The 26500-nt window shown below is 45.2% G+C and overlaps 1 protein-coding gene across 1 annotated transcript in view; it reads left to right on the plus strand.

Moving 5' to 3' along the window:
- Positions 1-280: 280 nt before the first annotated feature.
- The window catches only part of Pik3ap1 (phosphoinositide-3-kinase adaptor protein 1), a 118512-nt gene continuing 92292 nt past the window's right edge, over positions 281-26500 (plus strand). Inside the window, exons 1-2 of the mRNA XM_052712888.1 lie at positions 281-415; positions 9534-9953. Coding sequence (XP_052568848.1) covers positions 403-415; positions 9534-9953 — 433 coding nt within the window. The 5' untranslated portion in view covers positions 281-402. The remainder of the gene's footprint in view (positions 416-9533; positions 9954-26500) is intronic.

Below are 26500 nucleotides of genomic sequence, written 5' to 3' on the forward strand. Positions count from 1 at the left end.
AGCCCTGTCCCCTCTGCTTTCCCTCCCCCAGTTCCCGCATCTCGGGCTGCTCTCTGGTGACCACTGAGGTTGCTGCCTGCCTCCCTGAGGCACGGGACACACGTGGCACGAGCAGGGGTCAGCGCCGGGAGCTGGTGGCTGGTCCTGTGGGCTTCTCACTTCCCTTCCCCAACCGCCGCGCGTGCAGGTGCCCAGCGGAGCCCCGCAGGCGGGGCGGACCCTATGGACACGCCCCGGCGTGAGTCCCTGCTGCCCCGCGGGAGGAAGCGCCAGAGTCGCCGCTGTCCTGAGCTCAGCCGGGCTCCACTCCCGCCCCGTGCCAGCGACATCGCCCACTGCGGCTGCGGGCACCGGGTACCGTGCTCCAGGCTGGCCGGGGATGCGAGCTGCTCCCGCGACGGTATGGCAGCCTCAGGTGAGTAGCAGGCGCGGCTCTCCCCGGCTCCCGGGTCCCGGGTCCGGCTGGCGACCCCGCCACGGGTCCGTGAGCCTCTCTGGCGCCACCCGCATGGCCGGACGAGCTTTTCTCTCACTTTTTTAGTCGTTAGTGCTGGGATCTTGTGTTCTTTCTGGTCTTTTCTCAGGTCTCTGTCGCAAACTTCCCCTCCTAACTTTCTCACGTTTCACCTAGCTGGCCTGTGCGCGATCTCCAGTTCCTGCCCGAGCCTCGCCCCATCCCAGTTTCTAAGTATCTTTCTCTCTCGCTAGTTCTGGCCCAAGTAGCCCAAGTAGCCCTTTCTCGCTCTAACTCTTGAGCATTGAGACAGTTGAAATGAGGTGGAGGGTTGGCTTCTGTAAGAGGCCAATTGCTTCTCTTAGGGTCTTATCCGACCAATAGGGGGCGCTCAGACAATCCTAGGTGGTCCTGGGAGATCAGAAGTGGTCCTGGGGCAGCTTCTGAAGCCCCCTTCCTCCACTGGGTTTGTACTTTTTCTCTGGAATTTTGCTGAAACCTGAGACTGCTATTCCTTTAAAGTTACTCTTACTGTGTTCTCTGTGGAACTTTCAGGTCCAGGGAGAATTGGAAATTGGTGGGCAAATCTGCCCATCTGAAGGTGCCAGAGTGTTTTTCTGTCTGGTCTTGGGTTCCTGTCTGTATCATGTCGCTGAGGTCTAGGACAAACCACATAATGACAATGTTGAAAGACAATTAATGAATCCTGTCTATACACCTCAGTGGACATTAGACATGTTATGTTCTTGGTGATGACAAGGCAGGGCTGGTCTCTGTTCACCACAGGGTTTTGGTGGTATGAAAGAAAACAGTAAGTAAATGGGAAATTGCTAGGTGAGAAGAGAGAGTTGCCATGTTTTCCGGTTGGTTTACTTGTGTTCACCCAGCCCAAGTCTGATGTTTTTAGAGAGACAATGCGTGAAAACAGGAAGAAAGAATTATAGTGGGCTGGGGAAATTCAGTGCTTGGGAAGGAAGGGGAGCAGATGCTAGTTTGAAGAACCAACTCTCTCCAGATCTGCTAAGGTCTAGCCTGAGGTCATGGTACTTTGGAAACAGGGTACAAAGGGCTCTGATGGTACAGGCTCATTATTGAAGTGGGGGATGATTCATCTCTGCCTGTGGCTCTCTAGCCAGGCTCTATGGGTTAGAAGAACCAGTGATGTAGGTAAGGGTTCTATAGAGAAGTTCATTCACTGAATAGACACTGATCACATGCTTGCTGTTTCCAGGCACTGTACTAGGCATTCAGGAAACAGGAAGATTAAAGCCATGTGACTGTGAGGACAGGGAAGGCAACAATGACTCATTTAATAAAGGGAGTATGTGGCATGGTCTGTGCAGTGGGAATACGGACAGGAGTGAGGGGGTTTGAGCTAGAATTTTAAATGGCATGGTTAGGTGAGGTCTCAGAACAATGGAAGTTAGTCAAGACTCAAAGGAGGGGAGGTAGAGTCCTGGGGAGGAGAAGGCTCCAGGAAAGAGGTCAGCACCATGAGGTCAAGATACAGGGAACAGCTCTCATGACTGGGTGGATGGAGGGGTTGAGGAGAGGAGAAAATAAGCGGGCTAATCTTCTGCCTCCTTTCCTGGCTGGAACAGGCGACCAGCAAACTGGGGAGCCTTTGAGGGAAGGAGGCCAAGCAGCCTGCTTGTGTCCAGAAGGCTGGCTCCAGGAGGTGTAGCTGAAGGGGCTAGGCTAGACCGGTGGATTCAGGTTCAGATGAGGACTCTAGCTCAGCCACCAAACCTGGGCACTGTGTAGAGGCTGAATAAAGCTATCCAGACCTCTTGATGTTAGTGTCCTCTGTGGTGAGACACCTTGCTAGGTGCTGTGAGTGAGACTGAGTCCCTCTGGGCCTCCTGCAGTCTATAGCTGCAAGTATTCCTGAGGGCAGGTCACTGTGGGGGAAAGCCATGCTCCTCAGCAGCGCGCCATAGACTGGAGAGTCATCCAGGCCAACCTCCTTCATGGTTTCCTTATTTTTAAAGTAATGTTATAATAAGTTTACACAAAATGCTGTGTGTCTAACCTTTTGACATTGTGACATGGCGTTATCTCCAAATGAACTGAGTCACATTCACAGCTATCCCAGGACACGTTCTGCTCATGGGCTACTGACTGGACACGCCTAAAAGAGTGCTGTCAGTGGCTTTTAGTGTCTCCACAAATTCATGAATTTGAGAGGAATGTCATCACCTCAAGAGAGGTCTTTCTTCTTGTTGCCTCCTGTCCAGCACACTGATCCGCCTCACCTCTAGATTGCTCTGGACTTGAGCATGAATGGGATCATGTAGTCTGTGGTTTTAGTGACTGACTTCCTTCACACTGCATAATGTGTTCAAGGCCCACTCAACTGTGGCCTAATCCCTTGGTCTTCTTAAAATCCCTGCCAGTGGAGGGTGAATGTCAGTCTTTCGTTCCCCGAAAGACGTGTTTGCTTGAAGTCGTGGAGAATCTTGGCCCCTCAGCCTTGCAAGAACCTTGAGTGGTGAGGTGAAATGCGACCAGTTTGTGCTGGAGTCATTTCCCTTATTTACCAGAAACAGGGAGGCAAGAGACTGGGACTCCCCCACAGGCACCAAGTCTGCCGCAGGTGAAAACTGGAGTCTTCCCTTCCAGGCCTTGGCCTCCAAGAACCTGAGAGAAGCTCTCAGATCTTGTCCTGCCCCATCTTTCCAGGTTCATCTCTAGACCCTCCTGCCATTCCTGGACTGATGTGATCACAGGGCCAGCAGCATGGCTCAACTAGTAAGAGTGCTTGTCACCAAGCCTGATGACTTGAGTTTGATCCCCTGGGAGCCACTTGGGAGACCTCGGGGAGAGGGAGAACTGAATCCTGCAAGTTGTTCCACAGATATGCCATGGTTTCACAAACATACACAGCATGCACACACACATACAACAATGAATGAATGAACGAACGAATGAATGATGGTGCTGAGGTTCAAACATGGGCTCCAGGTCAAATAGACAGGGTCCCAGGGTCACCTTCAGGCACTTGCTCTCTGTTCTTTTCTCAATGGCTTCTGAATCATTCAGTGTCATCTCTCTTTCAGTCACTGTATGTCCCCCATGTTCCCTACTCAGGACCGTGAGTGACTCCCCACTGGGGTCAGCCAGCCCCTTCCTGTCCTCAGTCCGTTGCCCTCTCCTGTAGCCAAGCCTGTTCTTCAAGCTCCACAGGAACAAAGCCCTTTTCTCGGTTCTGCTGGGGTTTATGGGCTCTTTGTTGGTTCATGCATTGTTTCTCTTACTGAACAGGAAAAAGAAGTGAGTTTGAATGGGGAGCCATGACTTGGGGCTGAAGGAAGGGTGTTACTGTGGAGGAAAGGGGCCTTCCCCCACATAGGGAGAACCTCTGACCCAGTGATAGTCCTGTGTTGCTCCCTCAGGGAGGAACTTGAACTTCCACTTTGGACTTTTTTACAACTTCCCCAGCTTTTGGTTTCAGCAACCCTGAAGTAGAGGATGGTAAACTGAATTGCAATTATTTACATAATTTACATAAATGAGGGCAGATTTTCCTTCATTTATGGTATTGGTTAAAGTCACACACACACTCACACACACACACACACTCACAGAGGTTGTGATATTAACTTGATTGAGGCACTAACCACTTTCTTCGCAAGGACTCTTTTAATTTATTATTTATTTTTATTTTTATGTTCACTGGTGTTTTGCCTGCATGTATGTTGATGTGAGGGTGTCAGATTCCCTGGAACTGGAGTTTCAGATAGTTGTCAGCTGCCATGTGGGAGCTGGGAATTGAACCCAGGTTCTCTAGAAGAGCTGTCAGTGCTCTTAGCCACTGAGACATCTCACTAGCCCCCAGACAATCTAGGGTTTTTTTGTTTTGTTTTGTATTTTTGAGACAGGGTTTCTCTGTGTAGTCCTGGCTCTCGCTCTGTAGCCCAGGCTGCCCTCAAACTCAAAGAGATCTGCCTGCCTCTGCCACCTGAGCGCTGGGATTAAAGACGTGGGCCACCACTGTCCGAATCCTTCTCAAAAACTCTTGCTTAGCTTGAGCTCCAGGAACAAGCCACTTTGAATGGTTGTTTTCCATATTCAATAAACTTATTTTAGAACAGATTTAGATTTCCAGGAAAATGGCAAAAACCTTGCTTGTAGAAAGTCCCCACATATTCCAATCCTTCCTTCTTATTGACAATTTATATTAATGTAATACATTTACTTAAATAACTGAACCAGTATTGATAATTATTATTTTTGGAGGGTGCCTTTTAGAACAGGATATCATCATATAGCTCAGGCTAGCTTGGAACTCACTGTATTTCTCAGGTTGGACTCTATAACTCTTGCTTCCCCTGCCTCAGTTTCTCATGTTCTAGGTGATCAGTTAGTTTTTAGTCTATGTTTTATTCAAATCTCATTAGTTTATACACAGTATCCCAGTTTTCCACTCAAGATACTTCATTTACCAGTGATGTCTCCTTAGGTGCCTGTCAGCTGGGGTTTGTCATATTGTCTTAGATTTTGATTGCCTTTGACAATCCTTTTTTAAAGATTGATTTTATGAGTATCAGTGTTTTGCCTGCATGTATGTATGTGTACTACCTGATGCCCAAGGAGGTCAGAAGAGGGCATCAGTTTTCCTGGAACTGGGATTACAGAAGGTGTGGGTCATCATGTAGCTGCCGGGCAGTGAATCCCAGTCCTCTGCAAGAGCAACAGGTGCCTTCAATTGTGGAGTCAACTCTCAAAATCTTTGGCAGTCTTTAAAAAATGCAGTGTTTTTATTGATTATTTGAGAATTTCACATGCATATACAGTGTGTTTTGATTATATTCACCCCCACAACTCATCCCGGGCCCCTTGCTTTCTCCTCCAACTTCACCTCTCACTTTGAAAGTCAGTGATTTCGTGGACGGCCCACAGTTGGGTTTGTCTGATGCGTTTCTCACCATTAGACTGGGGTGATAGATTCGGGATAGATCACAGATGTAAAGTACCATTCTTAGTTTTAAGAGCACAGACTATTAGCACAACTCCTGGTTGTTGAGAGTGATCTTGGTTATTGGGTGGAGACAGAATTTGCTGAATTCATTCATTGTGAAGTGACTTTATCTTTCCACAGTGGGCTCTTGGGAAAGAAATGACTAGGTACAACCCAACAGCCCATATTTAGGAAGAGACATATTGTGTTTCCTTGAGGGGCTATCTACAGAAATTATCTGGGATTTGTATGTGTAAGAAATTTGTATTTTCCTTCAGGTTTATTTATTTATTTATTTATTTATTTATTTATTTATTTATTTATTTATTTGTCTTTTTGGTTTGGCTTTTTCAAGACAAGGTTTCTCTGCGTAGCCCTAGCTGTCCTGGAACTAGCTTTGTAGACCAGGCTGGCCTTGAACTGAGAGATCTGCCCTGCTTCTGCCTCCTGAGTGCCGGGATTAAAGGTGTAACCACCACTGCCCGGCTTCCCTCAGTTTTAAATGACTGTTGTCTTAGTGGTTTTGGTGCTAGAGATTGAAGGAAGGCCTTGTGCTAGTCCACTGAGCTCCGGTCCATCCTCTCCCTAGTCAGTTTGCACGGTCACCTGAGTCTGTCACTGTGTATGGACTTGTGGGCACTTATGCTCTGGCTGGCAATGCCTTGTTGTGCCATCTCTTTCTTTCCCACACTGCTCCTGCTTGGACTGTGGAAGCTTCTTCACCTGACTCTCATTTCCTTTCACATACACTCATTGTAGTATTTCTGCTTGAGCAGGTCCTTATTGATTGCCATACAAAATGCTTTGGGCTCATTGTACACTTCTTGCCATCTGAAATATATATTCTTAGAATCATTGGGAGAACCGGCCATTTCTAAGACTCCCTGTTTTTTTTTTTTTTTTTTTTTTTTTAGAAAATGGTATTTCAAACCAATGGCACTGGATGTGTTTTAATTATATTTCCTAAATTATATTTTGCATTTCTTTGATCTATGCACACCTTAGAAAATCAGAGTGTGGGGCTCTACAGTGAATGGGGCTCTGTAGTCAACACCTGTCATGGCCCTCATGGCTCACTCTTTGGTAGCAGCTCGTGATCAGTGAGTTTTGGTGTTGTCTGTCAAGTGAGACTGTTGAAAGCATGCCCTCTTGGACTTGTCTTGAAGATTGAGTGAGAGAGTACACCAAGGTGCTTAGCAGAGTGACAGGTCAGTGCCCTGGGAAGAAAGATTAATTGCAGCATAAACTTTCCTGATGAGTTGGTATTTAAGGAATAGCAGCTGTTACAAAGAAGCCAAGGCTGTGGGAGGAGTCTCCAGGGTCCTGTATGTTCATTTCCTTAGTGACACCAGTGCTGGGTGAAGGGTCTTTCATGTAAGATTGGAGTAGTCACTCACAGACAGTTAGTCTTCAGGGTGGTTGATCTCTTCTTCTCAGCCATCTGCCTCCCAGGACCTGTGCACTGTCACCTTTTTTAAGGGACTCACGTAGCTCAGGCAAGGAAAGGTGGCTTTGAACTTTGACGTTGTGCTAGTCAGAGGACAATCGTGGGAGTTGGTTTTTTCCTTCTACCATGTGTACCATGTGAGTTTTGAGAGACTGAACTCAGGTATTCATGCTTTTTTTTTTTTTTTTTTTTTTTTTTTTTTTTTTTTTTTTTTGACAGGGTTTCTCTGTGTAGCTTTGGTGCCTTTCCTGGAACTCACTCTGTAGACCAGGCTGGCTCGAACTCAGAGATCCACTTGCCTCTGCCTCCCGAGTGCTGGAATTAAAGGCTGTATTCAGGCTTGGTACAAGTGCCTTTGCCTGCTAAGCCATCTAGCTGGCCTTGTCATGAACTTCTCATCTTCCTGCCTCCACCTGTCAGGTGCTAGGATTGCTAGCCTCGCTTTTTTCTTTTTTAAAAAAAATTATTTATTTATTTTTATTTTATGAGAATTGATTGGTGTTTTGCCTGCATGTATGTCTGTGTGAGGGTGTCAGATCTTCTGAAATTGGAGTTACAGAAAGTTGTAAGCTGTCATGTGGGTGCTGGGAATTGAACCCTGGTCATCTGGAAGAGTAGCCAATGTTATTAACTACTGAGCCATCTCTCTAGCCCCCTCTTCCTCCTCCTTCTTCATTTTTAAAAACTTAATTTATTTTAAAATTTTTAATTATTTTTTTCATGCCTGTATGTGTGCATGTCTGTGTCTGCCAGTGTCAGCAGGGGCCAGAGGAAGGCGTTGGATCCCCTGAAGCTGGAGTTATAGGCAGTTGTATGCTGCCTGGCATGGCTGCTGGGCTTTAAACCTTTGTCCTCTGGAAGAAAAAGAGCTCTTAACCACGCATCCATCTCTCCAGCCCCTGGCCTTACTTTTTAAATGATGCTTCTTGTATTCAAGACATCCTCTTCTTTGCTTCTCTGCCCACTTGTTAATCTTTCTGAAAACATTGCCATTGGCTTGGCATGGCGGCACATACCTCTAAATCCTGGCACTTGGGAGGTGGAGACAGAAGGATCTAGAGTTCAAGCTAGCTAACTTAGGGAGATGGCCAGAAAAAAAGGTTTTTCCTATGGTCTTTTTGGAGTTTAGAGCCTCAAGGACTTACACTAATCCTGCCTGGAACCACTCAGTGATATATGGACCAGAGATGACTTTATTTTTATCATGTGTGCATATGTGTTGTGTGTACATGTGTACTGTGGCATGGTGTGGAGGTCAGAGGACAACTTTGTGGCATTGATTCTATTCTTCTACCTTCTGGGGATTGCACTCTGGTGGCCAAGCTATTCAAAAGCACCTTTAACATCCTGAGACACCTCAAAAGCCCCGGGGCTGACATTTAATTGCAAAAACCTACATCTTAGATTCCTGTTTCACAAACTGTCCACTGTCCTTCTCCGAGGGGGAAGATGGACTCCTGCTTCATTGTAGGATGCATGTACACTTTGTGCTCATCTATTCCACATCACCTCCAGAACAGGATGTCAAAGCAGAGGCAAGATGAAGGCACGGGACAGTAGTCACAGTAATGTTAAGAGCCTGCCTTCTTTGGACTTTGATCATTGGAAGATGTGACATGACTATAAGAGTCTTGGTTTATTTCCTGATAGGAGGAAGTAGGGGCTGGGGCAAAGGATTGGACTGGTCCTGGCTTCACTGTTAATGTACTGATTGTGAGTTTGAATAAGCCCTTCATCTCAGACAAAGTGTTTCTTTCACCTGAAGATGAGGGGTAAGGACCAGGTGACTCCACCCCGCCCTCTTTGCCTGTTTGTTTCTGCCACCTGTGCTTGTTAGAGGGCGAAGAGAGTTCATGTCACAGACCAACTCTGGGGAGTGTACAGTGCTGTAGGTCACAGCATCAGTCCACCTCATTTCCTCCATACATCGACGCACTGTCAATGTATATCATGACACCAGTTTCCAACTCTTGATGGTTCTTTTTATATTTCAAGCTCGGTGCTAAGAACTTGACCTGAAATACACATAAAAGTTGCTGTGCTGTTTCTACTTCCAGTTGAGTAAACTGAGGCTCAGAAGATTCTTGTAATTTTCCTAGGGTTGTGCAGCTAGCTAGTTGGCAGAGCCAGAATTCTAACCCTCACAGCTTGATCTCACTCCCATGTTGCCGACCACTGTATTTGAAACAGAGCCATGTTTCAGGGTCAAATCAAACAGTTCAGCTACTGGCTACCACTGTGAGCTCTGGCTAAGTAACTCAACGTGCCATGTTGACCATTTTTTTTTTCTATCTTTAGAGAAGGCTAGTAGTGGTACCCATGACTCAAGGATGCTGTGAGGATGAAGTGAATTTCTAGGCAATGTGTGTGGAAGAAGACTTGAGTAGCACAGGCTTTATGTAAGTGCTTGCTGTTATTCGGCTAGGGGAACAAGGGCCGTGCAGTGTGTGGGCGAAGCAATAGCTTCTAGGATAGCGGCATGTGTTTGGGTGATGAGCGTGGTGTGTCTGGCACATTGGTGGGCTGCAAGTAGGGGAAAAGGGCTAGACAAATGCTACGAGGTAGACCTGGGCGGTTGTAGATGCCAGGCCCTGTTGGATGGAGTATCTCCCAGGTTTCAGATTGCCTCCGAGAAGGAGCAGGCATTAATGAGCTTCTGTGTCTCCTTGCAGGATGGGGCAGAGGATGCGACATCCTCATCTTCTACAGCCTGGATGCGGAGGAATGGTGCCAATACCTACAGGACCTTTTCGTGTCCTGCCGTCAGGTCCGCAGCCAGAAGATACAGACGTACCGCCTGGGCCCAGATGCCGCCTTCTCTGCGGAGGACCTGCGGGTCTTCCGGGATGCACGGTGCATGCTGGTGCTACTGTCTGCGGGGCTGGTGGAATGCTTCTGCCAGCCAGGACTGTTGCCAATGCTGCAGCGAGCCTTCCACCCTCCTCAGCGTGTGGTGCGGCTGTTGTGCGGAGTGCAGGCCAGCGAGGAGGACTTTCAGGCCTTCTTTCCCGAATGGGCACACTGGCAGGAGCTCACCTGTGATGACGAGCCGGAGACCTACCTGGCGGCTGTGAGGAAAGCCATTTCTGAAGGTAAGTGTTCATGGCAAAGAGAGGCGAGCTCAAGAGGAATCACAGAGCCGCGTTCTATGTCCAGGCGAAGTATCGTTATTTGAATATTGGTCATCTGTGCTAGAAAGTGAGGAAAACTCTCCTAAGAGACCCGGTGTCCCCTGAGGCTCTAGCTCAGGGATAGAGTACTTTCTAGCACGTGCAAGCCTCCGTATTCAGTCCTCGGGAGATTTAAGTATTTCTTGGTTTAGAGCAGCCAGATTCCTAAGATGGGATAGGTTGAACCTTCTTTCTAGAATTTTCTATGCTTCAGATGACACAGAATCCAGGTTCCCTACTAGAAAGTGGGGATAGGAAGGAGCCTTTGATGGCTGTGGATGTGAATGGCAGAAGGGCAGACCTGCCTGCCCTCCTGCCTCAGCCCCTCCCCCGACTCCGGGGTCCACTTCCACTTTGTCTTTGCAATGACCTTGACAGCTTTGTTGAAGTGTCAATTAAAGGGAACCCGTTTATGGAGAGATAACCCTCTTTTTTCCTGTCAGCCCACTCTCTGTCTTTCACACTGCTTCTCTTTTCAAACTGGTAACATTCCAGTCCTTTCTGCAGGGCTGATGACCTCAGTGGGCCCAGGCAATATGACACACACTCTGATTAACAGAAGCAGAAGATGAACACTGTCACAGGTCACAGCTTTTCTTCCCCCGCTGGCCTTCACGTGTGCTGTGAACAGGCTGTGCGTCCGTCTTCTGGTTTCTTACCATTTGAGATCTTACATACTTGGCACCGGCCAAGAAGCCTAGACGATTTCATTGTGCCTCAGTAGTTCCAGGTGTAACCTGGGCATTAATGTATCTCATCCAGCCCCTCTCCCATCTCACCATCCAAATCCAGAATTTACCAACTCTAAGCTGGGCCTGGTGGTGCATGCAGGCTTGAAATCCCAGCTGCTTGAGAGACAGTGGCTGGAAGACCCAAAGTTCAAGGTTGGCCTGGGCTGCATAGTGAGTTCAAGGCCAGGCATGGGTAACTTCTTACTGAGACTCTGTTTTAGGATGGGGTAGGGGGAGGGAAGAAGAGGGCTGAGGATGTAGCTGAGTTCTGGAACTCTTCCTCTGCCCTAGTATGTGCAAGGCTGGAGGTTCAATCCCCAGTACTGAAGCAAGAAGGGCAATTCTGTGTCCTGGTCTGCTTTCTATTGCTGTGATAAAACATGCTGACCAAAAGCCATCTGGAGGAGGAAAGGATTTACTTCCATTACAGGTTTTAGTCTATCGGAAAGGGAAGCTAAAGCAGGGCCTAAGGCAGGAGCTCAAACCAGAGACCGTGGAGGAGTGCTGCGTACTGGCTTGCTCCCTATGGCTGGCCCAGTTTGCATTCTTATACAATCCAGGACCACCAGCCCACAGGTAAGCCCTTCCCAGACAATCATTCATCAAGAAAATGCCCCAAAGACATGCCCACAGGCCAGTCTGATGGTGGCAGTTCTTCAGTTGAGGTGTCCTTCTTCCCGGGTGTTATAACCAGTGGGTATGACCAGGTCTCAGCGTGGTAGAGCCGTGCTCACTTTGTAATACACATAACTGGTGTTAATGCAAGAGATAACTCACCTGGAATGCTTGGGACCCTGTTTGCAATTTTCTAGAGTTTGCTCATTTTGACTTTGAAATGACAGAAAAAGCACACCATTAGAATGTGCATGATCATGTGTCGTTGCTTTTTGGGAGCTGTGAGCTGTGCAAACTTAGGAAGAACCCAGATACACTGGTTGTTCTTCCCCGAGAGTTACGTCATTGCAGTGGCCCAATGCCACCTCATTGCAGGCCACCGTGATCTGCCAATCAATCATTCAGAGTTCCCTGGAGGTATCGTCACTTCACAGTATGTACTCATAATTAGTCTCTAAAACACTACTGTGGCGACATTTTTAAAAATATTAAAGAGTTGAGAAGAAGCTCAATGATGAAGTACTTGCTTAACATACGTTTAGTCCCCAGATAGGGGTGCTGGAGGGTCAGAACTTGGACTGCTCTTGCAAAGAACCCGAGTTTGGTTCCTAATATCCACTTCAGGTGGCTCACAACTTCCAGTAATTTCAGCTCCGCTGGGAGCTATGGATTCCTGGGGCATCTACACCCACATGCACATACATGCATGCACACATGTACACATTTAACTAAAAGTAGTAAAAATAAATCTTAAAAAAAGTGGAAAGAAATACATTTAATGTTATTTGGGTGTGTCCATTGGTTAGACACCTGCATACACTGATCTCTGGTATTTTACTTTTTACTCCGGATTCTGGCACAGTGTGCTGTGAGCCTTCACCTTCCAGCCTTTCAGAAAGGTGAATTATTTCACAGTAGTGTTTCTGTTCCAAGAGCAAACAACCTGTCATTGGAAAGAGATTATTTTAATAAGCAATTGAAATAAGCTTCTTAGTGGAAAATCTGCAGTTCAGAATCAATGGGACATACAGAATTAATGAAATGGTGGGGGATGGAAACTTAGATCGCTGGTGCTCACACATGGTCAGTTAGACTTGAATAAGTGCTTCTCAAATTTTCATGTGCAAAATAGAACCTGAGGACCTTATTAGTAGCATATGTTGACTGAAGACTGGGTGGAACTCAAGAATCTGCATTTTCTAAAATTAATTAATTGATTAATTCTTCTCTCATACATTACACCAGGACTGCAGTTTCCCCTCCCTCCACTCCTCCCAGTCCCTCCCTCCCAACTCCCCACTCCCCTGGATCTACTCCTCCTCCTTTCCCTTCAGAAAAGAGCAGGCCTCCCAGGGATATCAACCTGGCCTAACAAATTACAATAAGACTAGGCAAGACCCTCATATCAAGGTTGGATGAGGCAACTCAGTAGGAGGAAGAGGGTCCCGAGAGCATGCGAAAGAGTCAGAGACACCCCGACCCCCACTGTTAGGAGTCCCACAGGAACACCAAGCTACACAACCATAGCATATCTGTAGAGGACCTAAGTCCGACCCATACAGGCTCCCTGATTGTCACTCTAGTGTCTGTGAGCCCCTGTGAGCCCTGGTTAGTTGAAGATTCTGCATTTCTAACAAGTTCCCATGCTGTTGCCAGTGTGGCCCAAGGTCCACCACCTTCAGACCACTGATCACAGCTCTATGTGCATGAGCCATTTTCTCAAAGCTTCACTTCTCTGGAAACCAGGGCAGCTCCTGGATACCCACTGGTCTAGGTATAAAATTAGACCAGTGTTTGATGGTTAAACCATTAGTTTTCAACGTGGAACCCCAGAGTTCTCTTCTACTTACAAAGTCAGTGTGTTCACTCTGGCAGGTTTTAATCTTTCAGTTCTCTGGATATAAATGGTCCTGACTTTTAGGTAGGGGCCCTACTGCTACATTAATCCCTACACTCTCTCCCTTTAATAATTGATAATTATTTCTATTTCATGAAAAATATTTTGGAGGTTTCATAATATCTCTAAGTTTGGCAATTTCCTTAAAATTGAGCAGATGTTTTAATTAGAGTCTGCAGTATGTTGGAGTTTATCTTCCAAGTTCTTCATCTGTAAAATGATGGGGTTGGACCAGATGACATGGAAGGTTTCATGGCCCCTGGGCTGTAATATTATACACTTGCTAAGAAGATGGCAAGTCACCGAAACTTTTCACTGGGCCCGGTTCAGTTCCCAGCAACAATGCATGGCAATATGGGAGGCTATACTATTGTTCTGGAGTCTTTTCTGGACTTGTTGGGTGATTATTTTCAAATAAGGAAGTGAGAAAGCCCGAGGTATAGCACAACAATTATTTCCTCTTTTTACTGAAGCTCTATTCTTTGCTGCAAATCTCACTGGAATACAAAAATAGATTTTGTGAGACTATGCGGGAAAGAACTCGGTGGGTGATAGTGAGCTTATTTCAAAGGTTTTCCTGTGCGTTTGTTTGCACTTATGTGCATAGGCATGCATGCCCACATGCTCAGTGTAGAGAGAGGCACTAAAGCTTTTGTTTAGCACTGCAGGAGTGATCTTAGCTGCTTTTGAAATTGTTTACTCTCCCCGTGTGTTCAGGTGTGCAGAGGCCAGAGATTGACCTCTGGTGTCTTCCTCTATTACTCTCCACCTTGTTTTTTAAGATAGATTCTCTCATGGAACCTGGAACTTACAGATTGGCTAGACTGACTGCACCCCACCGTCATTTCTCCAGCACTAAGATTACAAGCAAGCTCCACCATGCCTAGCTTTTAGGTGGATGCTGGGGTTTGAACTCAGGTCCTTGGGCTTACACAGCGAGTACTGTACCAACTGAGAACCCAGTCCCTGTCTGCCTTCCTCATTTGCATTATCCTCTGCCTGCTTCCCTTGCCTCACCACACCTTCTATGTTTCAGGAGGTCTCACGGTACCCAAAATTATAATGTATTTCCCCTTTGGTTCCCATGGGAAACTATGAAAGGGTAATGTCTATATCTGGTTTTCTTTGTGATATTAGCATCCTGTTGGTTTTTATTTTTCCAGTTTTATTGAAGTATAATTGACAAATAAAACTAAATATACTCTAAGTGCAAAAAGAAGGATTTGTAATACATATATAGTGTAAAAAATAATTAGCATGGTCAAATTAGTTAACATACCTCTGCCCCCACAGCCGTGTGTGTGTGTGTGTGTGTGTGTGTGTGTGTGTGTGTGTGTGTGTGTGTGTTGAACTCTTTGCAAGATCCAAGTAAACACTATGATATTATTAACTCTAACTTCTATATTGCACAATGGAGTCCCAGAGCTTACTCATTTCCAAACTGCAGTTTGAACCTTTGGATGGAGTTCCATCCCCCAGCTCCCATCCCCTCCCAGCCCTGGCTCCCACATGCTGCTCTACTTCCATGAGCCTGACTTTAGAGTCCCTGTGTAAGGGAGCTCATGCAGCATTCATCTTTCTGTATCTGGCTCGTGACCCTTACCATAATGTCCTCTGGGTTCATGTACAGTGCAAATGACAGACTTTTCTACTGTTTGGTGGCTGAGTAATATTCCTTTATACATTTTCTCAAATTAAAAGGAATATTTTCCACCGGGCGGTGGTGGTGCACGCCTTTAATCCCAGCACTCGGGAGGCAGAGCCAGGCGGATCTCTGTGAGTTCGAGGCCAGCCTGGGCTACCAAGTGAGTTCCAGGAGAGGCGCAAAGCTACACAGAGAAACCCTGCCTCGAAAAACCAAAAAAAAAAAAAAAAAAAAAAAAAAAAGGAATATTTTCCCCCAAATAAAGTAATATATGCTTCTCACAATGCATAAAATTTTTTAAAGGATTTTTCCCTTTTCACAAGTAAATGAAGAGACTCTTCACATGCTTCATGCCTGGTTTTGTGAATCTCTGTTGATTTCTTCCCTTTCATATTTCCTCTAGTGTTCCCACAGACAGAGTGGAGAGCCTACACCGAGCGTCCCCACATCCCCATGAACTTGATCCGTGGTTTTTCTGTGGGGTTGGTTGTTGTACTTTATTTTTTAAAAGTTTCCCTTTGTCCTGGTTTAGTTCAATATATGGAACAGCTAGTAATAAGTTGAAAGCATGTGTGCGTGTGTGTGTGTGTGTGTGTGTGTGTGTGTGTGCAGGTGCTTATGCCTGTGCATTTGCTCACAGAGGCCAAAAGAGGATGTTGGGTGTCCTGATTAATTGCTTTCAGCCTTATTCATTTGCAGCAGGATATCTCACCGAACTTGGAGCTAACTCGACAGTCAGCAAGTTATCAGTTCTGACTCCTCTCTCTGTCTCTTGCCCATAGCACTAGGATTACACATGGCTTTAAAAACATTTTTTTAAGCCGGGCGGTGGTGGTGCACGTCTTTAATCCCAGCACTGGGGAGGCAGAGCCAGGCGGAACTCTGTGAGTTCGAGGCCAGCCTAGGCTACCAAGTGAGTCCCAGGAAAAGCGCAAAGCTACACAGAGAAACCCTGTCTCGAAAAACCAAAAAAAAAAAAAAAAAAAAAAAAACCCAAAAAACAAAGAACAAAAAAACAAAAAAACATTTTTTTAAAATAATAGAATGGAGCCAGGCGGTGGTGGTGCACGCCTTTAATCCCAGCACTCGGGAGGCAGAGCCAGGCAGATCTCTGTGAGTTCGAGGCCAGCCTGGGCTACCAAGTGAGTTCCAGGAGAGGCGCAAAGCTACACAGAGAAACCCTGTCTCGAAAAACCAAAAAAAAAAAAAAATAATAATAATAATAATAGAATGGGTGCTGGGATCCTGACTCGGGTTCTCATGCTTGAGCAGCCGGTGCTCTTACCCACAGAGCCATCTCTAGCCTGGGTGAATTTTTTTTTTTTTTTGGACAATTAGTCAAATGCATTGGACATTTTATGTGTTTTTACTTCTGCACAACTGTAGATGGGCAGATAGTCTTACTACCATTGTACAGATGTGGAAACTGAGGCTCAGGAGGTTCAACGCCCATGTGAGGAACAAGCAGCTCACTTGAGCACTGAAGGCCTTTGATCTTTAGAATACCCACCCCCCTTGCCTTGCATTTTCCTGTCTTCCTTCCTCACCTTCCTCTTTCCTGTTCAGACTAGAAATGAGGCAAAGCCCTACAGGAGAAAGGGGCAGAGGAAACTGAGGCCTCCTTAAGCTCTCCAAACCACAGATTCCCAGGCCAGGCAGGGCCCTGACCTTGCCCTGATGCTTTGTATACAGGACTCCACCCCTGACCCACAGAACCACAGTCTCTGGGCTGAGCCCTGGGAACATGAATTTTCAAAAGCCTCAGCAGCAGTTCACTAGCCAGGTCTGGGCTCTGTCTGGGGCCTGGTGTTCCACCATTTGATCCTTCTTGTCAGAAGACGCAGTAAACCTAGGTCTGTTCCAGGAAGTCACGGGACAGTAGTCCCAGGGGCTCAGAGTTTGCCTGTAACTTACTGGCACAGGCCCTCAGAGAAGTCAGACCCTCGCAGAGAAGGGGAAGTTGCTGTGCTCGCTCTGTGTGGTGGCCTCGTGGATGGTAAGTTAGGGATGACTTCTGGGGTTCCTCGCAGAGATGGAGGGGAAGGAGCTGGCTTGAGATCAGTTGGACTGGACGAGCTTTGTCCCACCATCCTGTGTGGCTGTAGACTTCCGGTCTTGATCTTTCTGTGCCAGGGTTTAGTCCACTTTGCAGCCAGGTCCTTGTTGTAGCCTCATATACCCTCCACTGCAGGGTGCTTTCTTCATACTTTCCCTTTTGAAATGATCTATGCTTTGGGGAAGGAGATGCCCTGGCTGGGATGGTGAAATCTTTCTGGTGTCACTAAAAAGCTGCAGTCTGTCATTATGATTTCCTCTGACAGACCCTCTGACCATCCTGTGAGACCAGGGGCATTGTTTATTCTCCTAACTGCATGGCTCATTGCCAAATGTACCTGGAACAATTAACAAAGACCAATTGCCCAATGAAAGATCCGTGCCCGTGGACTCTTTCCACTGAAGTCTTAAGTCCCCTGGAACTCCAGATTCCCCCACAAAGTTGTGAGCTCTAGTGGGCAGGGGATGGTGAGCTCTCCCCACCCCCAACTGCTCCATCAGCTAGCTGCTCAATGGACTTCACCCTTCACCTCTCCATTCACTTGGACTGTCTATGTTCTTTCAAAGAAAGTATCTGCATGTCCTTTGGTTGGGAGTGAATGGTGGACTGCTGTGGGAAGGTAGTATGGAGTGCTGAAGTCCTCTGGGGTAAGAGTCTCAAGCTTCTACCTGTCTGTGTAAATTGGCTAATGTAGGTGGGAATGGTGTTGTCAGACAGGGATTTGGGTTTTTTGTTTGTTTTTGAGAGAGGGTCTCACTATGTAGCACTGGTTGTTCTGGAACTCAATATCTAGACCAGGCTGGCCTCCAGTCCACGGAGATCTGCCTGCTTTTGTATCCCAAGTGCTTGGATTGAAGGTCTGCGCCACCACACTCCGCTTAGATGTAGACATTTTATCCATTCATTTCTTACTATGTTGTTTCAGTATGTTTTTTTGCATCTTGTTTCCCCTGGGACCATTTTTTTTAGAACTCAAGAGGGATCCACAATCTCGTACTCCTGAGAAACTGTTTTCTAGACATCATGTCATTTGATTCCTGTGGTTTCCCTATGAGGCAATTCTGATATTATCTCCATCTTTAAGATAAGAAGCAAGGCCCCAGAAGTGCCATGCCTTGCTCAAAGTTACAGCTTTTTCACTTGCAGAAGATCGGAATCAGGCCTGCCTGATCTGTAGTCTGGTTTCTAGCTACTTCTTTATCCAGATGTCAGGGCCAGTTTTTCCTATGATGGTGCTTGGTTTTTTGTTTTTGTTTTTTGTTTTGTTGTTGTTGTTGGTTTGTTTGCTTGTTTTGGTTTTTCAAGACAGGGTTTCTCTGTGTAGCTTTGGAGCCTGTCCTGGAACTCGCTCTGTAGACCAGGCTGGCTTCGAACTCACAGAGATCTACCTGCTGATGGTGCTTGTTAGGCTGCTCTCAAAGCCCATGCTAGGGTCAGGTGAGAACTTCTGTCGTGTGTCGACATCCCAGCACTGTCTAAGACACACGCAGTGCAGGCTACATGGGAAATGTGAAATTTCTGAGTAGTTGCTGTTAGAAAAAAAATTGCCATAAAAAGATAGGCAAAATTAATCTTAGGATTTATTTAGCTCAATCTATTTTTATTTTAATAGACATTAAGTATAAAAGCTGCTTAAGGAGCAGGGGAGATGAGTCACATGGCATGTGCTTTAAAACACGTCTACCACAGCTCCTTCAATTATGTATCAATGCGGTCGGCCACTGAGGGGTTTTTGATGAGCACCTGCCAGGTGCTGGCACGGCGTGCAGTTTCCTTCTCCATCCTCTTCTCACCGCTCTCTTCACTTTTGTGCGTTCTCTCCCACCTGTCCGCCCCCATTTTTGAAACTTTCTGTATTTTAAAAAATTACCTTAAATTATGTGTATATTTATGTGTCTGTGTATGTGCATCTGAGTGCAGTGTGTGAGGAGGCCAGAAGAGGGCGTTGTATCACCTGAAGCTAGAAGCAGTTGTGCACAGATGGACTTGGGTGCTGGGACTGAACTTGAGTCCTTTGAAAGAGCTGTATGTGCTCTTACCCATCTCTGTGCTCAGACTTTCTGTATTTTGCCACCTGCTCAGCTGTGTTCCCAAGATCTAGAAGTTTAGTGTTTGTTAACACAAATTACCTGTGCTGAACAATAGAGCTTCTGTTTTTGAAAATTTTACCATCTGAAGTGGTGCAATTGAGCTCCGGGCAGTCTTAGTGAAGACTGCATCGTACTGATTGCCCTCCAGGAAATTATCCTTGGGTCAAGTCCTGGCCGAGTGGGTTATTGTCTGTCAGTGAGGCAGACTGCCACGGACTCCACAAAGACCTGGACGACTCTCTTCGTGCTGACACGGAAAGTCTGACAAAACTGAGTAAAGGGAGGAAGCAAGAGACAGGAAAGTGTGCCTCTCAGAATGTTGATTAGGTGTTTAGAAGGAGTGCTTATCCATGCTGCTACGCGCATCTATGAGGATGCGCTCTTAGCTTCCTTTCTAGAAAGCTGCCCAAGAAACTGTCACTGGAAAGCACTTTTGGGCAGATGGAAGGCATTTGGAACTTTTGTTGTAGATGTTTCCCTAATGTTTTATTTATTCTATGTTTATGATTTCCTTTCAGTTAGACACCTTAGAGAAAAAAAATGATGGTCTTGGGGATTTTGTGTATGTAGAGGAAGGTGTTGGGTTTTGTCCTCTATTCCAAGTGGGTTGAACTGAAGATTGAGCTCCTTGTGAAAACCCCTTCGGCCTTTTCCCCGAGACAGGCCTTCTGGTAAGGGGAAGTGACATAGTATTGGTCTACGCCATTGCTGCGAAGTCTGCACTGTAACCCACCTGATGTGGCCCCATGCCTGTGAAGAGGGAGCTACTGTTCTCAGAGAGTCAGGATTTGACTCTTGTTACGTTTGTACTGATGACCTCTTAGGTTACTGCAATCTCTGTGGGGACTACTAAGAAAATATGAGTGTGTGTTTCATAGATGGACACAAGCTGCAGCAGGCAAGTCACTTGGCTGTTCTGGGTCTGTTCCTGTCCTCTTTAAAATTCTAGGGTGGGGGGGCGGTATAGAGATATGAGTTGACACCTCAGACACTTACAGCCATGAAATCCCATGATTTCGGTTCCATAGCATTTAAAACTTTCCCTTTCATTGCTGTGTCTCAAATTGAGACTTTTCTAAATACCATCAAGTGTATTTACAGTGCATTTATTTCAGCTAGGAAGTCATCCTTTACAACAGGGCTTAAGCAAAGCCCGGACTGACTTCTTTTTTTTTTTTTTTTTGGTTTTTCGAGACAGGGTTTCTCTGTGTAGCTTTGCGCCTTTCCTGGAACTCGCTTTGGAGACCAGGCTGGCCTCGAACTCACAGAGATCCGCCTGGCTCTGCCTCCCGAGTGCTGGGATTAAAGGCGTGCGCCACCACCGCCCGGCCCCGGACTGACTTCTTAATGGTCGCTTTCAGTTGATGGACATCAGCTCCAGTTTAGTCTTCAATGACAGCGTCACACCTTTATCCTGTGGAATGGCGGGGCATGTGCATCTAACATTTTACTTGGTTTTATTTTGCTATGGTCTACAGGAAGATACACACATGTGGGTTCTTAGGACGGTAATGGGGGCAGGGAATTGAGGGCAAGTGAGCATGACGGCATAGGTCTGTTGATTTCCCTCCACTGCAGGTTTTCACAGCTTTTCGATTTAGTTTCCACTAGTCATTCACATGACCAAGAGTTTGTCTGAGAGGCCCCCAGATAGGATGAGTTAATATTGTAAATGACTTTTGACCTGCTTATTCAGAGAAATCACTGAAGCCACATTTAAGCTTGCCATGTGGACTTTGGGGCAGAAAACTATCAATTTTAGCCAGTTTACAAAAGTTTGAACAAAAGGCAGCTTGTATACAAGACACAGAAAAACGAATAAAGTCAGTAATTGAGGAAAATAGCTTCTTTTGTGTTGAGGAAGAGAAACAGCTGGAGACTTTCTGGTTTTACTTTTTCATGCTAAATAAAAATTACTAATCTCGCCAGGTGGTGGTGGCGCACGTCTTTAATCCCAGCACTTGGGAGGCAGAGGCAGACGGATCTTTGTGAGTCTGAGGCCAGCCTGGTCTACAGAGTGAGATCCAAGAAAGGTACAAAGCTACACAGAGAAACCCTGTCTCGAAAAACTAAAAAAAAAAAAAAAATTACTAATCTCCACAGATGATGTTTTATCTGTGCCTAATAAGTGGTGGAAGGACCGATGACTGGGTGGGTTGGTAAAACCCAGTTTGGGGCTGTTTGGGGCATACCTGGTCTCATTTTGAATATCCCAATTGAAGAGGAAGATTTCTCCCACGTGCATTCTACTGAGGGGACCACATTTCTGGTGTCTTTTGCATTGTGGACCATTGCTATGGAATGGTTTATCCTGGGTCACACAGTCCAGATGTTGGTAACAGTTTATCCAAAGCAAAATGGGTCTGTAGAGTACATTCATTTTACCCTGTGCTTATACTTAAGCACGTAGGACTACTTATCCCATAAAAGAATTGATGAAAACAGTCTGAAGTCCACTGGGATATGTGCAGATCCATCAGTCGCAGAGATTAAATTGTGTCTTTTTTTTTTTTCCCCAAAAAAGAGATCATGAAAGTGAAGATATCTGTATTTTGGAAGAAACTTCTAGAATAGGCTTAGGTTTTTTTTTTTTTTTTTGAAAGTCCATTTGGAATTTATGTCATCTGAATGTGTGTGACTTTCCATCACCTTTCCACAGTATAGTCGTATTGGGCTCTTATATAAAATAACGTGGCAGAGCCTGCACATTCTGTCCAACAAGGTGCTAGTTTCACAAGCAGCCTGTGGGCTCTTTCTCGAACATCTGATAACACAGGAAATAGAGGAGGAGGCCTATGATGAAATGAAAATGCTCTACTTTAAATTAGACTGAAATAACTTTCCACTTACATGTGTGACCAGTGGTGGAAACTGTACCTATCGTCAAATAGGACATGCATCAAAACTACGGTGTTTGCACAAGCTGTTGATGTTTTTTTTTTGAGGCAGGGTTTCTCTGTGTAGCTCTGGTTGTCCTGAAACTTATTCTGTAGACCAGGATGGCCTCGAACTCAGAGCTCTGCCTGCCTCTGCTTCCCAAGTGTTGGGATTAAAGGCATGTACCACCACCAACAGACTGTTGATATGGTTTTTTGATTGTGTAAAATGTGGGAAAACATTTCTGTTCTAGGATATGGCATCTGATATTCCAAAACTAGCTGACTTGTTACTTGTTCTGACCCAACTCCCACCCTACATGTTCTGATGCATTTATCAAAGCCTTGGTTTGTTTCCAGAGGTCTCCAGATGTGATTATACTTGTGTGAGATTTTTTTTAGGAAACATGCTATACTGAAACTATTGTACAGTAATCTGGCAGGCTAACAGTTTATTTTTGTTTTGAAGTCATTTGGAATTCTGAGTCCTCATGGGTTATACAAATCCTAAATGTTACTTTGCTCCAGTCCTCCCTGGTCAGTTAAGTTGTTTGGGTAGCTAGATTTTGCCCACACTTTGGAAGTCATCAAACTTTAGAGTTTCTGATGTGAAAACAGAGAAATGGAGCACACAAGGTGTAAACACAGAATATGAACAGCAGAAAAGAAAACTTTGGGGTCACCTGTCCTAGTTCTTTAATATAAAAATAAGCAAAGTAGGATGCAGACAGCTTAGATTCCCTTACTCTTAAAATGAGGAGCAGAGAGGAGACAGTTTATATTGCTATTCAACACATATCATTGAACTTTATGGAATGACTGTCATGGGTGCGGCATCACGTAAAATCCAAAAGGAATTTGCTCAAAGAGTGAGATTCAAATCCTGCCCTATTGGAGTTCATGTGTCATACCAGAAGAAGGGCATTCAGCAGCCACTGACACACTAACCAATGGCCAAGAGAAGCCAGGAAGCTCTCTTCAACTCAGGAAGGGGTTCTGACATTCCTGGAAATCCTTTTTGTGTAGTTACTTACATCATCTTTTAAGGGAAGGATGTGTGTCCTGAAGAGAATGGGCCTGGGTTATACTTACAGCAGATGTTCTGCTCAGTGTCATTAGTGGTAACCCAGAGTTAATCACAGCTCTCAGAGTAATAATTTTCTCAGAATAGTGATTAAGACAATATAACATTTAGAGTAGCATTCCTCAAGCACTCCATTTTAAACTAGTATCTTGCTTGTTTCTAGGCAGCAAGGATGCTGATATGTGCATACTGACATAGTCCCACAACTTGAAAAATCACGTTCTAGTTCATCTACATATGTGTTGTTTGGAAAAATGGACCAAAGATTAAGTTGAAAATTAATAAAGACAAAAAAATGAATTAGAGTCAATGTAAAAATGCAAGAAAAGTGATGGAACTATTACCTTGATGTAGAAAAAAGAAAAAAAGAGTCTGTTTCCAGAGCAGTATTTGTAGGACCTGGTGGTTTTAGTTGAAGGTAGGGTAAGTAAAAGCCCAAGGAATAAAGTCCAAAAAACAAGCCCATGCAAGCTCATGAATAGAAAATTTCATATCAGAGAAGAGACTCTTCTGCCCTGAACTGGTTTACTTAATTGAAAAACTGTTTGCCATTTCAGTGGGAGGCAAAGGAACAAGACTAAGTATAGTAATTCATCCAGCCATCCACCCATCCTGTCACCCAGCTATCCACCCATTTAGCCATCCTCCCACCTACCCATTTGGCTGCTAGACAATCACCTAGACATCTATCCACCCACCCATCCATCCATCCACCCACCCACCTATCCATCCATCCATTCATCCATCCACCTATCCATCTATTCACCTACCCACCTATCCATCCACTCATCCATCCACCCACCCACCCACCTATCCATCCATCCATCCATCCATCCATCCATCCATCCATCCATCCATCCATTCATCCATCCATCCATCCATCCATCCATCCATCCAACCATCCGCCTATCCATCCATCCATCTATCCATCTATCCAATCATCCATCCATTCATCCACTTATCCATTCATCCACCCACCTATCCATCCATCCACCCAACCACCCATTCATTCATCCACCCACCCATCCACTCATCCATCCATCTATCTGTTCACTCATTCATTCATATATCTATTCACTTACTTATAAAGTTTGTTTTTAATCTCTGTACTATTTATTAAGTAAATCTCAGGAGAGCCAGGGCTTTGCTCACTAACTCCAGGAAGTAAAACAGTGCTTGCCACTTGCAAGCCCTCCATACATTGTTGAATGACTGAATGGAATGAGTGACAGAACTTGGAATCTGAGTTCTGTCAGATGAGAACTTACTGGAAGATATGACTTTGTCATGGAGAATGTCATTTTATTGAAGCCATGAGAACTACCTTAAGAGTTTTGAAGGCTCATTATGGGAACAGTCAGAGGGGCAGAACCTTTTCTGTGTTGTTCCAGGAGACAGGAGTGTAGATAAATCTGTAGTGGTGGTAACAATACAGGCTTTGGGGCACTCATTCAGAAGCCGACTTTTCCTGGAGAGTGAGTAACGAAAAGGGATATACTTAAGTTTCACGGTAAAGGCTTGGCTCCATAGTAGGAATGTTTTCTGATATGTATTAAGGCCCTTGGTTTAATCTTTAGTACCAGGAGAAAAAAAAAGGTTAAATTGCAGTATGTTTGCTGGACATGGTAACACATGCCTGTAGAATCCCAAGTACCTAGAAGGCTGAAGCAGGAGGATTGAGAATTTGAGATCAGCTTGGTCTATATGATGAGTTACACACCAGCCTGAGCTATATAATGAGACCCTCTCTCAAAAAAGCCAATAAACAAAAAAAATGGTAAATTTGAGAAATGTTTGATTTGGTTTGGGCTGGTGATGGTGAGATGACTTGGAGGGTAAAGGTACTTGCTGGTGGAAGGAGAGGGCAGACACTGAAGGTTATTCTCTGGCACCTACACATATATGACACATGCGTGCACACACATACACACACACATACATACACACACACACACACACACAGAAAAAGAACTTGATTGAGACTTTCATTTTTTTAAAGTACACCAAAGAGTCAAGACTAACCTGGTCTTAAGTGTGTAAAGCCACACCAAAACTGAACCAGCTGTTTGCTGTGTCTCATGCAGCCGGACTTGGATACATCCTTCTGATTTTTTCTGATACAGTTTTGTGCTAGAGAAATATGGTTTTTCTTAGATCAAATTTACTTTTTAGAATAACTGCTGAAATAGAATTCACAGCATAGTTGACATCCACAGTTTTTTTTTCAAGGCCTCATCTCTATCAATGTGTATATTCTTGTCATTTGTTTGTTTTGAGACAGCCTTGCTTTATAGTCCAGTCTGGTCCTGAACTCTTAACCCTCCTGCCTCAGCCTGCTAAAAGCTGGGATCAAAGGCATGTGCCACTGTGTTCAGTTCCTGTCATCTTTTCACGATTAGAATGTGTTCCTTTTAGTTTTAGGTTGTTCAGAAGGTACAGTCTCCAATGACAGTACTTTATTGTGGATCTATCAGGGTTTATTGTCACTTCTCTCTCTCTCTCTCTCTCTCTCTCTCTCTCTCTCTCTCTCTCTCTCTCTCTCTCTCTCTGTGTGTGTGTGTGTGTGTGTGTGTGTGTGTGTGTGTGTGTGTGTGTGTGTTTGAAACAAGGTTTCCATGTAGTCCATACTGGCCTTGAACTCATTATGTAGGAAAGAATAACTTTGAACTCTTGGTCCTCTTGCCTCCATCTGCTTAGAGCTGGGATGATAGGCAGGCACCACCAGACCTGGTTAGATCTAGCAGTTTCCAAATATCACTTCCATCAACTGTATACAACTCTGCATCTTTTGCACCATCTGAAATTTCTCCTAAAATCAAGTTGCATTGCATTTATATTTTATTGTGGAAAAAAATCTGAAGTCTGACAGAGACCAAACATTAAAATTATTACATGCATGAATATAAGCATCAGAATTGACCAAGCAGGGCTGCTGGGGTTGTTCAGTGTGTGAAGATGCTTTCAGTCAAGATTGACATCCTGTGTTTCTTCCCTGGAATCCTCACGGTAGAAGGAGAGAACTGATTCCTGTAGGTTGTCCTCTGGCCTCTGTGTGCTTGCCTCAGTATGTGTACCATACACCATTCCCCAAATAAGGAAACAAATGATAAATTAAAAAAAAAGATTAACTAACGAGAGATATTTGAGTACGGGTCAATTTTGAAAACGAGTTGATTTTGCTAGTAAATCATTTTATGTTGTCAAAAGTTGGCTTCCTAATACCATGCTGACTACAGGGAATTGAAATAGAGATACTTGGGAAATGGCAAGGTTGCTAGTGTTGGAAGCCACTTGTGTGGCTGAGATCCTCAAGTTTCATTCTATTGAATGAAGAACGGAGGGACTGAACATCCTAGCACACGGCAATCCATTCCACTCGAGAGACCAATTGGGAAATTCTACCACTGGTGATGGAGTTCCGAGTAGAAACAGTCTCCACAGGTTGAAACAGCATCCCTAGTCCAACAGTTGAGGT

The sequence above is a fragment of the Peromyscus californicus genome, unplaced genomic scaffold, assembly GCF_007827085.1.
Source record: "Peromyscus californicus insignis strain IS unplaced genomic scaffold, ASM782708v3 Scaffold_4__1_contigs__length_199733344, whole genome shotgun sequence".
In the NCBI taxonomy this organism is placed as follows: domain Eukaryota; kingdom Metazoa; phylum Chordata; class Mammalia; order Rodentia; family Cricetidae; genus Peromyscus; species Peromyscus californicus.